The 12041-nt window shown below is 52.4% G+C and overlaps 1 protein-coding gene across 1 annotated transcript; it reads left to right on the plus strand.

The window, feature by feature from the left end:
• The first annotated feature begins 7652 nt into the window (after positions 1-7652).
• On the plus strand, positions 7653-8984 carry RETN (resistin). The gene is made up of 4 exons (XM_012790759.3): positions 7653-7762; positions 7911-8038; positions 8390-8467; positions 8740-8984. The coding sequence occupies exons 2-4, from the start codon at positions 7921-7923 to the stop codon at positions 8877-8879; spliced, it is 336 nt and encodes a 111-aa protein (XP_012646213.1). The 5' UTR covers positions 7653-7762; positions 7911-7920; the 3' UTR covers positions 8880-8984.
• The last annotated feature ends 3057 nt before the right edge of the window (positions 8985-12041 follow it).

Below are 12041 nucleotides of genomic sequence, written 5' to 3' on the forward strand. Positions count from 1 at the left end.
GGGGAGCTGGCAGGAAGGGCATTGACCCGAAACTAGATCGGTCAATATTTTTATTAACAAGAGGAATATTTTTATTAATGTGGAACCTTGCAGGCCACGGCCAGGATTTTGAGTCCCTGCTGGTGCAGGAGGAAACCGTAGAATGGGCCTGAGTTTGGGACGGGCTGGTGCCCAAACTTCTGATGTTGGCCTTGAACCCCCCTCCCCCCCCACCCTGAGTACTCGGGCCTGGGGAGGGGGCGCCCCCCAGAGGAGCGCTGCTTATTCCCACCTGGGCACCTCTGGGGGCGCGGCCCCTCCAAGACTGCTACCAGGAGGGGGACCCCGGACCCAGACGGGGACCCTCTCGATTTTGAGGTCGCAGGTCCTTTCGAGAATTCGGGGCAATCGAAGGACACTGGGGGGGGGACGGCACACGCGATTTTGCGGGCGCGGCCGGAGCAGAGCGCAGACCCTCCGCCCCAGCAGCTGCGCTGCAGGGATCCCGCGCTCGGGACTCGGCAGTTCCCCTCTCAGGTCCCTGCAGGGCCGGAAAGGTGGGCGCGCAGCCGGCAGGTGCATGGCGTTCGGGGGGCGGAGGGGCCGGCGCAGACCCGGGGGGCCGGCGCAGACCCGGGGGGCCGGCGCAGACCCAGGGGGACGCCCGGCCTGCATGCGCCGCTTCCCGGCCCCAGCCTCGGGCAGGGGCGCGTTTTAACCCGCGGGAGACGGAGGGACGGGATTTTAAAGTTTAGCATTTTAAACTCCCTCCGTGGGGAGAGGCCCTGGGGACCGGCGCGTGTAGGCGCGTGGCGTGGGCGCCAGGGGGCGCCGTGGCTCAAAAAAAATTTTTGTTTTTTTTTCCCGGTTTCTTTGCTCTTTCGGGCGTGTAACTGGAGATCGGGTGACCCTAATGAGAGGCGACAAGGAAGTAGGTCAGGGGTTATCCAGTGCTTCTCGGCGGGGACACAACTGTTGCTTACACCGCCTCCAAGTCTTGCCCCTTATTTATACTTACATAACGTCATGTGTCTGCCCTCTAGACAAATATTGACTCTGCAAATATTTGTGGGTCCTAGCTGTGAGGCACAGCTGGTGACATTTCTGAGGCTCTTCCTGAGCATCCCCCTCAAGCCCTCCACATTCATTAGGCAGAATCCTCCAAACCCTCCCATGAGGCCGAGGGTGGTGGCTCACACCGCTGGGCCCAGCAGGAGGATCGCTTGAGCCCGGGAGTTCCCGGCTACAGTAGCCCTGTCTCAAACAACAACGGCAACGACAACAACCCTCCTATGAGAATAAAATCCAGCGTCTTCTACTTCCGGCCAGGCCCCCTCCCCAACTCCATTTGCTACCTCCTGGCTGGACTGGCTGCTGTTCCTCACACACGCCACACTGGTCCTGCCCCAGGACCTTTGCACACGCCCTTCTCCTTACCTGCTATGCTGTTCCTCCAAATCTTTGCATCACGGTATTTATTGATACTTGGTGTGGTTTTTCTCCTGTTTTTTCCAGTCCTGGGGAACAGCCTTATTCTGGCTTTGGCTGGCGGCTTGCTTTCTCACCATTCCTGCCCTCATGTTTCCCTATAAACAGGACAGAGCTAGAGCCTCTGTTAGAATTAGGTTCAGCCGGGCGCGGTGGCTCACGCCTGTAATCCTAGCACTCTGGGAGGCCGAGGCGGGCGGATTGCTCAAGGTCAGGAGTTCGAAACCACCCTGAGCAAGAGCGAGACCCCGTCTCTACAATAAATAGAAACAAATTAATTGGCTAACTAATATATATACAAAAAATTAGCCGGGCATGGTGGCACATGCCTGTAGTCCCAGCTACTCGGGAGGCTGAGGCAGGAGGATTGCTTGAGCCCAGGAGTTTGAGGTTGCTGTGAGCTAGGCTGACGCCATGGCACTCACTCTAGCCTGGGCAACAAAGCGAGACGCTGTCTCAAAAAAAAAAAAAAAAAAAAAAAAAAAAATAGAATTAGGTTCAGCCAGAATAATGCCTTGCTGGTGGGGCCGGGTACTTCTTGTTGCAGCACATGCGGGAATCCATAATGTCCTCTCACTACAGATGATCGGTGGGTTTGGGAGGTGTCGCTAGTCACCAGTAAGTCTCCACATAAAGATGCTACCAACCATCGAGCCAGGTGTGGTGGCTCACGCCTATAATCCTAGCACTTTCGGAGGCCGAGGTGGGAGGATCGGTTGAGGTCAGGAGTTCGAGACCAGCCTGAGCATGAGACTCCCATCTCTCCTATAATAAAAATAGAAAAATTAGCAGAGCATGGTGGTGGCACCTGTAGTCCCAGCTACTCAGGAGGCTGAGGCAGGAGGATCGCTTGAGCCCAGGAGTTTGAGGTTGATGTGAGCTAGGCTGACACCACTGCATTCTAGCCTGGGCGACAGAGCAAGATCCTATCTCTAAAAAAGAAAAGGAAAAAACAAAAAAAGATGTTAACAGGCACTGATTTTTAATCCATTGTCTCTTTAGCATTCTTTCCAACTTTGTCATTTCTTCTGCTGCAATTAGCTGCGATTCTCTAAAAAAGAACTTTTCTCTTTCTCTCAGCAACTACTTCGTTTGAACAGAAAGTAACAGCCTGATACATTTTTTTTTTTTTTTTGAGACAGAGTCTCGCTTTGTTGCCCAGGCTAGAGTGAGTGCCGTGGCGTCAGCCTAGCTCACAGCAACCTCAGACTCCTGGGCTCAAGCGATCCTCCTGCCTCAGCCTCCCGAGTAGCTGGGACTACAGGCATGCGCCACCATGCCCGGCTAATTTTTTTTCTATATATATTAGTTGGCCAATTAATTTCTTTTCTATTTATAGTAGAGACGGGGTCTCGCTCTTGTTCAGGCTGGTTTTGAACTCCTGACCTTGAGCAATCCGCCTCAGGCTCCCAGAGTGCTAGGATTACAGGCGTGAGCCTCCGCGCCCCCGGCCACCTGATACATTTCTAATGTATTATTTGTGGGACTCCCTGAGGCAACTGGACACGTGACCTCAGCAGGGAAGCCTGAAATGAGGGCAGGTCTGAGGGTCCCTTGCAGTTACATTGTAATTAATTATTATTAATGATTATGATTATTAGGTGAGAACAGTGGTGATCACCTGTGTTTATACGCATCACAGCATGGGAGTTCTCCTTGTGGTACGAAGGAGACTCTCTAGAATAATATTATAATTCATTGACATAGTGAAAGGTTTGTGGTCTTGAACTTGCTCACCTTTTATAAAAAAAAAATGAGGAAAGATAAATAAAGAAAAAATGAAAAATATGCTGGGCGTGGTGGCTCACACCTATAATCCCAATGCTTTGGGAGGCGGAAGCGGGAGGATGGCTGAGGCCCTGGAGTTCAACACCAGCCTGGGCAACATAGCAAGACCCCATCTCTTTAAAAAAAAATTAAAAAATTAGTCCATTATGATGGTACGCGCCTGTAGTCCCAGCTACTCAGGAGGCTGATGCGGGAGGATTGCTTAAGCCCAGGAGTTTGAGGTTACAATGAGCTATGATTGTACTACTTCAACCCCAGCCTGGGCAACAGAGCCAGACCCCATCTCTAAAAAAAAATAAAATAAAAAATAAGAAAAGTGAGAGTACAGGGCAAATGAGAGCTGCTGGCCAGGCCGGGAGGGGGGGGTGGTGGCATGGTGAAACCAGAGACCCCGGGGGCAGAGAAATGGGGACAAAATAAGAAATGCCTGGAGGCCCCCAAAGGGGGCTTAGTGGCCCCAGACAGGAAAAGGAAGTGCTGTCACTCGGTTAGCTAAGGACAGCTCATGGAAGTGAGACAGGGCAGGAGGGAGGCCAGAGCCCCCGGGGCAGCCCTGACTTCGAGCAAGCAAGGGGAGCTTCCTTTTTTGTTTTTGTGTGTAAAGTTGCTCAAAATCTTAAAACACAAGTTAACCAACAGCCGCTGCCAAGAACATTGTGAAAAGGCGTCTGGGTGAGGCAATCGCCCCGCAAGTGGGAAGGTTCCCTTCCGCTGGGACGAGAACGTGGGGTCCCCAGGGCTGCATGTGGGCCGGGCGGGACATGGAAACCCTAGCAGTGGAGGCTGTCCACCTCGGGGGCCCGCAGTTCCCTTCTGAGCTCAGAGTCTCAATCTCTGCTGGTGGCCGGGAAAGTTCTAGAACAATAATAATGAAAGGCAACACGTATGAAGCACTTGCTGTGTGCAGCGCCCTGCCTTGTATAGCTGATGTCAATGCCCATAAAGCACTCGCCTAGTCCCCACCATGGTCAGGGAGGTTGTCACTAATAACACTCCCATTTTACAGATGGGGAAACTTGAGGCCCAGAGGTGCTTAGCTACTTGCTCAGGCTGCACAGCTAGTGGCCTTGAGCTGGGACTTGATGCCAGGAAGGGGTTCCAGCTTCCTTGTGCATAACCACCCAGCTGCCTTGAACTCCCTAGAGCTTTTGCTTTTGTTGCTCCAGTGCTCTGGGCAGGGCAAGGCAGGAAGGGATGCAAAGGAGACAGAGATCGGGTGGCCAGAGGGGGCTCCACAGGTCTGTCCCTGTGCCCCTCAACTTTTGCCTGCTGTGGTGTGGGTGGGACAAAGCCTTGGTAAAAAGTGAGGGTCCGGCTTGCTGGGTCACACCTGTTACTTGGGAGGCCGAGCCAGGAGGATCACTTGAGGCCAGGAGTTTGAGACCAGCCTGGGCAACATAGCAAGACCCTACCTTTACAAAAAATTTATAGGCCGGGTGTGGTGGCTCACGCCTGTAATCCTAGCTCTCTGGGAGGCCAAGGCGGGCAGATTGCTCGAGGTCAGGAGTTCAAAACCAGCCTGAGCAAGAGCAAGACCCCGTCTCTACTATAAATAGAAAGAAATTAATTGGCCAACTGATATATATATAAAAAATTAGCCGGGCATGGTGGCGCGTGCCTGTAGTCCCAGCTACTCAGGAGGCTGAGGCAGCAGGATCACTTGAGCCCAGGAGTTTGAGGTTGCTGTGAGCTAGGCTGACGCCACGGCACTCACTCTAGCCTGGACAACAAAGTGAGACTCTGTCTCAAAAAAAAAAAAAAAAAATTATAAATTAGCCAGGTGTGGTGGCAATCAGCTTGAGCCCAGGAGTTTGAGGCTGCAGTGAGCTATGATCGTGCCACTGCACTCCAGGCTGGGCAACAGAGTGAGACCCCATCTCTAAAAGCATAAGGACTATGGCATCAGACAAGTCTGCCTCTGAAATCTAGCTGGCCGGTGACCTTTTCAAGGTGGCTCTACTTCCACAGGATCAATTTTTCCATGTGTGAAAGTGCACATGACTACTGGGGGAGAGTGTGGGAGCTAGCACGTGAGCCGTCCTGGGGCACGCGGTGGAGGCTGGTGGCTCAATTTTATTCCAGGAAACTGTGACCAGACGGCCCCCTGTCCCCACCCCTTCCCTTCCATCCACAGTTCCTCAATCAAGGGGCTGTGGGTTGTTTCATAACTGACCCCCCATTTCTTGGTTACTCTAGGGGGAGTAGGAACACAGGGGAAGTTTTAGTTTAGAAACACCTATATTCTTTGATTCCTTTTAAAATAAAGATACTTTCTTTGATTTCAGGTTTTTTTTTCTTTCCTTTTTCTTTAGAGACAGGGTCTGGCTCTGTCATCCACGCTAGACTTGAACTTCTGGGCTAAGCAATCCTCTTGCTTTAACCTCCTGAGTAGCTGAGACTACAGGCGCATGCCACCACACCCAGCTAGTTTTTAGATATTTTGCAGAAATGGGGTCTCGCTATGTTGTCCAGGCTGGCCTCAAGTGATCCTCCTCCCTTGGGCTCCCAAAGTGCTGGGATTACAGGCGTGAGCCATCCCACCTGGCACCCAGTATATATAGGTATCTGAAAACATTGTGTTGTATACCTTAACTATATACTATAAACTTTATAAAAGAAAAGGAAAAGCTTTAGGAATATTCTCAAAAGAACAATACTTTTTGGAAGAAGCAGCAGACCTCCCCCCCCCCCCAATACACACATAGCATTGTGGCTGAAATGTGATGGTTTTGGCGAATTGCTGCTCCACATGCTAGCTGTGTGAGCCAGGACAAGTTACTTAGCCTCTCTGGGCCTCACTATTTCCTTTTGTGGAGTGGAGATAATAATCATTCCTACCTGACTCAGTGTTTGGGGTGATTAAATGAGATCATGTGCATAAACTGCTTAACACAGGATTAAGGTTCTGAGATCATCTCAGAACTCACCAAGAGCCCTGGAGTGAAGGACTTGCCAGTTTCTGTAGGAAGTTCCCTTTCCCCGGCAGGAACACAGAGGAGCGAGTGGGTCTCTGCAAAGGAAAACCCAGGGTCTTTTTAAAATAATTTCTTAAAAATATTTTTTTATAGAGACAGGGCCTCGCTCTTGCTCAGGCTGGTCTCGAACTCCTGACCTTAAGCAATCCTCCTGTCTCAGCCTCCCAGGGTGCTAGGATTACAGGCGTGAGCCACCGCGCCTGGCCTTAAATGCAGGGTCTTTAACACTGGGACCCTCCAGGGTCTCGCTGCCACTTGCCCCAAGACACAGCCATTGGCCTGTCCTCTGCCGCCCGGTCTCCTATACTGCAAGTTGGAAATCTGGCCAAGGCTTTAAATTCTATTTTCCATCATTCCCATGGGAGGGGAAGCAAGTGTCAATGATTCTTTTCTGATATGGCAGGGCCACCAGGCATCACGACATTGTCACCAGGGCAACAAGTTATCATCCTGTGAGGCAGCTAATCAGAGGCCAGGTTTCCTCTGGAGGTCGGTTTCACAGGATGGCGACAGTTTCTAGGTTTCCGAGTGATACCAGCCCCCTTCAAGGACAGATGTATATTAACAGGACAAGCTGGTGGCCGTTATGAATATTCACAAGTAAAATCAGTCCTGTGGGCAGAAAAATACTCTCTAGTGGCTTCAGGGGACAAGGAGACCTTTTCCTTCAGGCTTTCAGAAACCCCCTTTTCCCCCAATTATAAATTAAAGTATTTGGTTGTGATGGATCCACGACTGTGCCCAGAATTTCACTACGTGTAAATGACACCTTAATGACACCTGATTTAAAAGACAAACACTTGAGAAAAACAAAACAAGTAGCATGCAGGTATATACATTTGTCAACATGCACCAAACTGAACACTTAAGAAAGGTACATTTTTTTTTTTTTAAATCTATCAACAGGGTCTTGCTGTCCCCCAGGCTAGAGTACAGTGGCATCACGATAGCTCAGTGCGACCTCCAACTCCTGGGCTCAAGCAATCCTCCTGCCTCAGCCTCTTGCGTGGTGGGACTACACGCACGTGCCACCATGCCTGGTTGTGGCGATAGTGAAATTCAAATTCCAGTGTCCATAAATAAACTTTTCCTCGAATACAGTGTGCCCACTTTTTATATAGCATCAATGTCATTCATACGCGACAATGGCATGAGTGGTGCAGACAGCGTGGTCCATATAGCTGAACATATTACTGTTTGACTCTTTCCAGAAAAAATGTTGCCCTTCCCTGCTCGTGTCTAGCAATGGGGGTGAACCGAGCATAGTCCATCGATGGCAGCTGCCCTATTTCCTGGGCCTAGACCCTGGACGTAGAGGGACAAGCTACTGAAGGTGGAGCGGTGGCAGGGAGGTGGGTAGAGCTCTCCCCTCCCCCCCTTAGAGTGTGCTCGGGGGCTTCCTCTTGGCCCGGATGTGGGAAGGGTGGGTCAGGGGCCAAGGGACTTACTAGCCACACCCAGAGACCTCTGACACAGAGTGCTGTGGCATAGGAATTCCTGTTCCAGACTTGGCCAGCTGAGCCCACCGCAGGGTAAGTGACAGCTGCTCCTGCCCTTGCCACAGCCCCCATATGGGGGGCCGGGGGGGGGGCAGAGCTGGGCCCCCATCCCTGTTCCCCACAGGGACCCTAGGCGTGACCCTCCCCACCATGCTAAGTGTCTTTTGGTTCTCTCTTGCAGCACCTGTAAGATGAAGGCTCTCTCCTTCCTCCTCCTCCCCGTCCTGGGGCTGCTGGTGTCCAGCAAGACACTGTGTCCGGTGGATGAAGCCATCGATGCTAAGATCCAGGAGAGCACCAGCTCGCTAAGTGAGGACCCCCTCAGCCAGCCCCGCCAAGGGTCCCAGAGATCTCTCCCTGATCCCCAGCACCCACCTGACCCCAACCCAGCCCCAGAGCGAACCAAATCTCATCCTCAAATCCGACCCCACTCCCAACCGCCACGCAGCCCCGCCTTTAGCAACAGCTCCAAGCCCAACTCCACCTGTTCCCCCCAAACCTTCCCAAGACACCCCAAGTCAAGACAGGGGATCCCGGGAGGAGGGGAGCTGTCCCCCAGGGCCTGGGCCATCTAGGCCTTCTCCAAATCGCCAGGGTGGGGCAGCAGGAGGATGGGGGGGCAGTTTGGTCTCACAGCGCCCCCTTCCCTCCCTCCTGCAGTTTTGGGGGCATTAGGCAACATTGTCCTGAACTGCCAGACTGTCACCTCCAGAGGAGACCTGGCCACTTGTCCCGCAGGTGAGTGGAGAAGTCTGTTATCCAGGCTCCCAGCTCTGTTCCAAGTCCCTTGCAGTCCCCGCGTCTACTTCCCCGGGGTCGGGTCTGGACCCCCAGCCTTCTCCGCCCACCCCAGCTCCGGGACCCACTTCCTTAGGACACTGGTGTCCAGGTCCCCAGCCGCCCCGCCCCCTCCTCCATGCGCCCATTCCCTGGTGGGAGCCTCCAGCCACCCGACCCCCACCCCCGCAGCCCCCCAGCTCGGGGTCCCAGCTCCCCGCTCCCATCCGCAGGCTTCGCCATCACCGGCTGCACGTGTGGCTCCGCCTGCGGCTCGTGGGACGTGCGCGCCGAGACCACATGCCACTGCCAGTGCGCGGGCATGGACTGGACCGGAGCGCGCTGCTGTCGCCTGCAGGTCACCGGCGCCTGAGGTCGCGCGTGCGCCGCGCGGGCGGGGGGGGGGGGGAGGGGGGCGGGGTCAGGCCGGGGGCGGGGCTGGAAATAAACCAGGAGACGTGATGACGATGTTAACGGAGCGCACCTGAGCCTCGCGTGGTTTCTTTATTGGGGGGCGCGGTTACCGCGACTGTCTTCTGCCCCACCCCGCCTCGTCCCAAGCTGTGTCCCACCCTTTCCTCCGAGAAGGGGGCCTAGGCTTCCTTTAATGACACCGCCACCCAAGGCTGGCGACCACCTCCAGGAAGAGAAGTGACACTCACGTTTGAGGCCACCTTGATGGTCACCCTCAGGTCTCTGACCTCCCCAGGAAGTTTCCAGGTCATTCTGCCACACACCCCCAAAATGAAGTGTCATCTAGGATCAGGGTCAGTCTGGGCAGTGGATGGGACGCTCCAGGGCCCCAAGACCCCAGCAGCTCCAGGGTCAGGGCTGGGCCCTGAACCATCTCTCAGCCCAGAGCCCTGAGACCCTCCCCGCCCTGCGCCCCTTGGAGGAGGAGCCCCCACGGCCCAGGCAAAGTCAGGTCACCGACAGGAAGGAATTTTCGCAGGGGCCGACAGAGAACGTCTACTTGAGGTCAGGCAGCATAAGCTCATGTTTTCTAACGTGCAGGTGCAGTTGCAAGAAGTTAGTTGCAACAGGTGTGCGCAGGGCACTTACCCCTCATGAGCACTAGAGTAGGAAACACAGGGCAGGGGGAGTGTTTGCTGCTTGTATCCCTCCCTGGGGCTTAGAATAGAGCACGGCACACAGTAGGTGCTCAGTAAACGTCTGTTGAATAAATAGGCACGTGTACACTTAGAGACAACACCCAGGTGTACAGACTGCGTGTATGCACACAGTATGCAACTCACCATGGTCACACAGAGACATCACGTCCCCAGACACACCCATGTACCCACAGACACACATGCACACAGAAAGGCACCCCTGAATGCACACCAAGAATCACAGGTAGGTGCATGGTGAGGAGAGCAGACACATATACGCTCCAGACAGACTCCTGTGCTTCCAACGTCCAGTCTCCACTGCACCCAGGATGAGTACTGAAGGCCTCAGAGGGCAAAACGCCTGGTGTCCCCTGCCCTAGCTCCCTGGAGAGACGAAGCCAGGTGACTCAGGGTCCAGTTGTCCAGGAATCCTAACCCATGAGTCCTGGCATTCAGCCCCCTAGAGATGCAACGACAGACTTCAGGTGCTGGGTTCTCTAGCACCCAGTCTTGAAAGGGATCCCAGATTCAATGGTCACAACTGGAAAATAGGAGACAGGGTGAGGTCCTGGTTTGCAGGATTTTGGACTCTCCTCCCGCTGCCATCCACCCACTATGATGCCCCAGCCCCCGTCTGATTGTGGTGGCCATGAGTAGAGATGACAAACACTCCTGGTGCCCTGGAGCCCACCCAGATTCCAACCCAGAGATTCCCTTCCAAGACCCTCCTTCCTGACACCACTGTGGCCATGGGTGTGAGCTGGGACCCATGAGTCAGAAGTGTGGTCAGGACCAGATAGGGTGAGTCTTGTGCCTTGTGAGTTCCACCTCCTCACTGGTGCTTGTGTGGAAGGGGGGAGGGACACCATTGTCCCCAGACCCTGGTGTGAATGCCTCTTTGTCTCTAATGACTCAATTGTCCTCCTGTATTTGGACCCCAAAAAGGGCCTCTTCAGAGCCCCCAATTCCAACTCAGTCATCCTCCTGTCCCAGAGTGAAGACTTGGAGATCATATCTGCGTATGTGACATGGACAGGCAAGATCCCTACTTGAGCCTCTGTTTCCTCATCAGCCAATGCTTAGCCACTGTGGTAGGCAAAATTCTTCTGGTTGCAAATGCTGAAGACCCCACTAGCTTGAGCAAAAATAAGAGGAAGTTTCTGGCTTGTGTAACTGAAAGGCCCAAGATTAGAACAACAATTTCAGGTATGGCTGGATCCAGGGTCTCAAATGATGTTTCTAGGACACAGATTCCCTCTCAGGTCTGCTTTTCTCAGTGCTGCCTTCACTTTCAAGTAGGTCCTTCTTTGTCGCAACTCTAGGCTTACACCCTCCCCAACTGGCAGTCCCAGTGGAGGGGAGAAAAAAAGAAAGAAAGGCTTTTTTTCCTGGTTATACCAACAAAAGTCCCAGAACAGAGTATCATTGGCTGGATCTGCCTCCAATGCCCGCCCCTGTGCCAAATCTTAGACTCTGATTGGCTGGGCCTGGATCATGTGCCCATCCTAAACCAATCCCTGGTTTATAGTTGGCTGGATTTAGGACACATTTTCTTATTTATTTATTTAAATTTAATTTATTTTCTCTTTTTCTTTTTCACCCTACCTGAGCTTTGACTACACATTTTATTTTTAAAAGAGCAGAGCCCCGTCCCAATTGGTCCATCTCCTCTGCAACTGTTCCATCAGAAGGCAGTCCCAGGCAGACATCTAATCTCTATTAAATTGATCTTTCTTAGAGAGACAGAGTTTGGCAATACTTCAGAAAATGTAGCATTATCTTCATGAGATCTTAGAAATAATCATTCCAAATTTACCTTGAGTTTAACCACATATTTGAAACCAAAGTATACTCACTTTCTGCCCATAGTTAGAAAATCTAATTTTTTCCCCAAAGGGAGAGAAATTGTAATAATCTAGACCTGCACTGTCCACTGTCCAACAGCAGCCATTTAGCAATTGGAATCACGTGACCAGCCCAAAATAACATGCTCAATCAATACATACTTAGTACCAACATAAATAAATAAATAAATAAAGGAAGGTAAGCTAGCTCATGAATTTTTTTTTTTTTTTTTGCCTGCCCCGGTCAGCAGAATCATGCATTTTTAAATGTCATATACATGCTGAAATGGTAATAGCTTGGGTAACTATTATCTTTTGTAACCCCTGTTTTCAAGGTCAGATCAACACAAAGAAAGTTTTAAGGCACCATGTAGACAGTGTGTAGGCGCGTGAATGCACACGGATGTCTATTTCTCTGGGTGACACAAGGCAAGCGTGCCAACGAGTGTGTGGTGTGTTTCTGTGAGCAGATTGTGACTGCTTGGAGGTGTGTGTGCAAGGGTGCATGTGTGCACAGACGGATGGGCGAGAATAAGACATCGGGGGTCTCCGGGTGGAGGGGAATCTGTACCTAGCAGG

This window comes from Microcebus murinus, chromosome 27, assembly GCF_040939455.1.
Source record: "Microcebus murinus isolate Inina chromosome 27, M.murinus_Inina_mat1.0, whole genome shotgun sequence".
NCBI lineage: Eukaryota > Metazoa > Chordata > Mammalia > Primates > Cheirogaleidae > Microcebus > Microcebus murinus.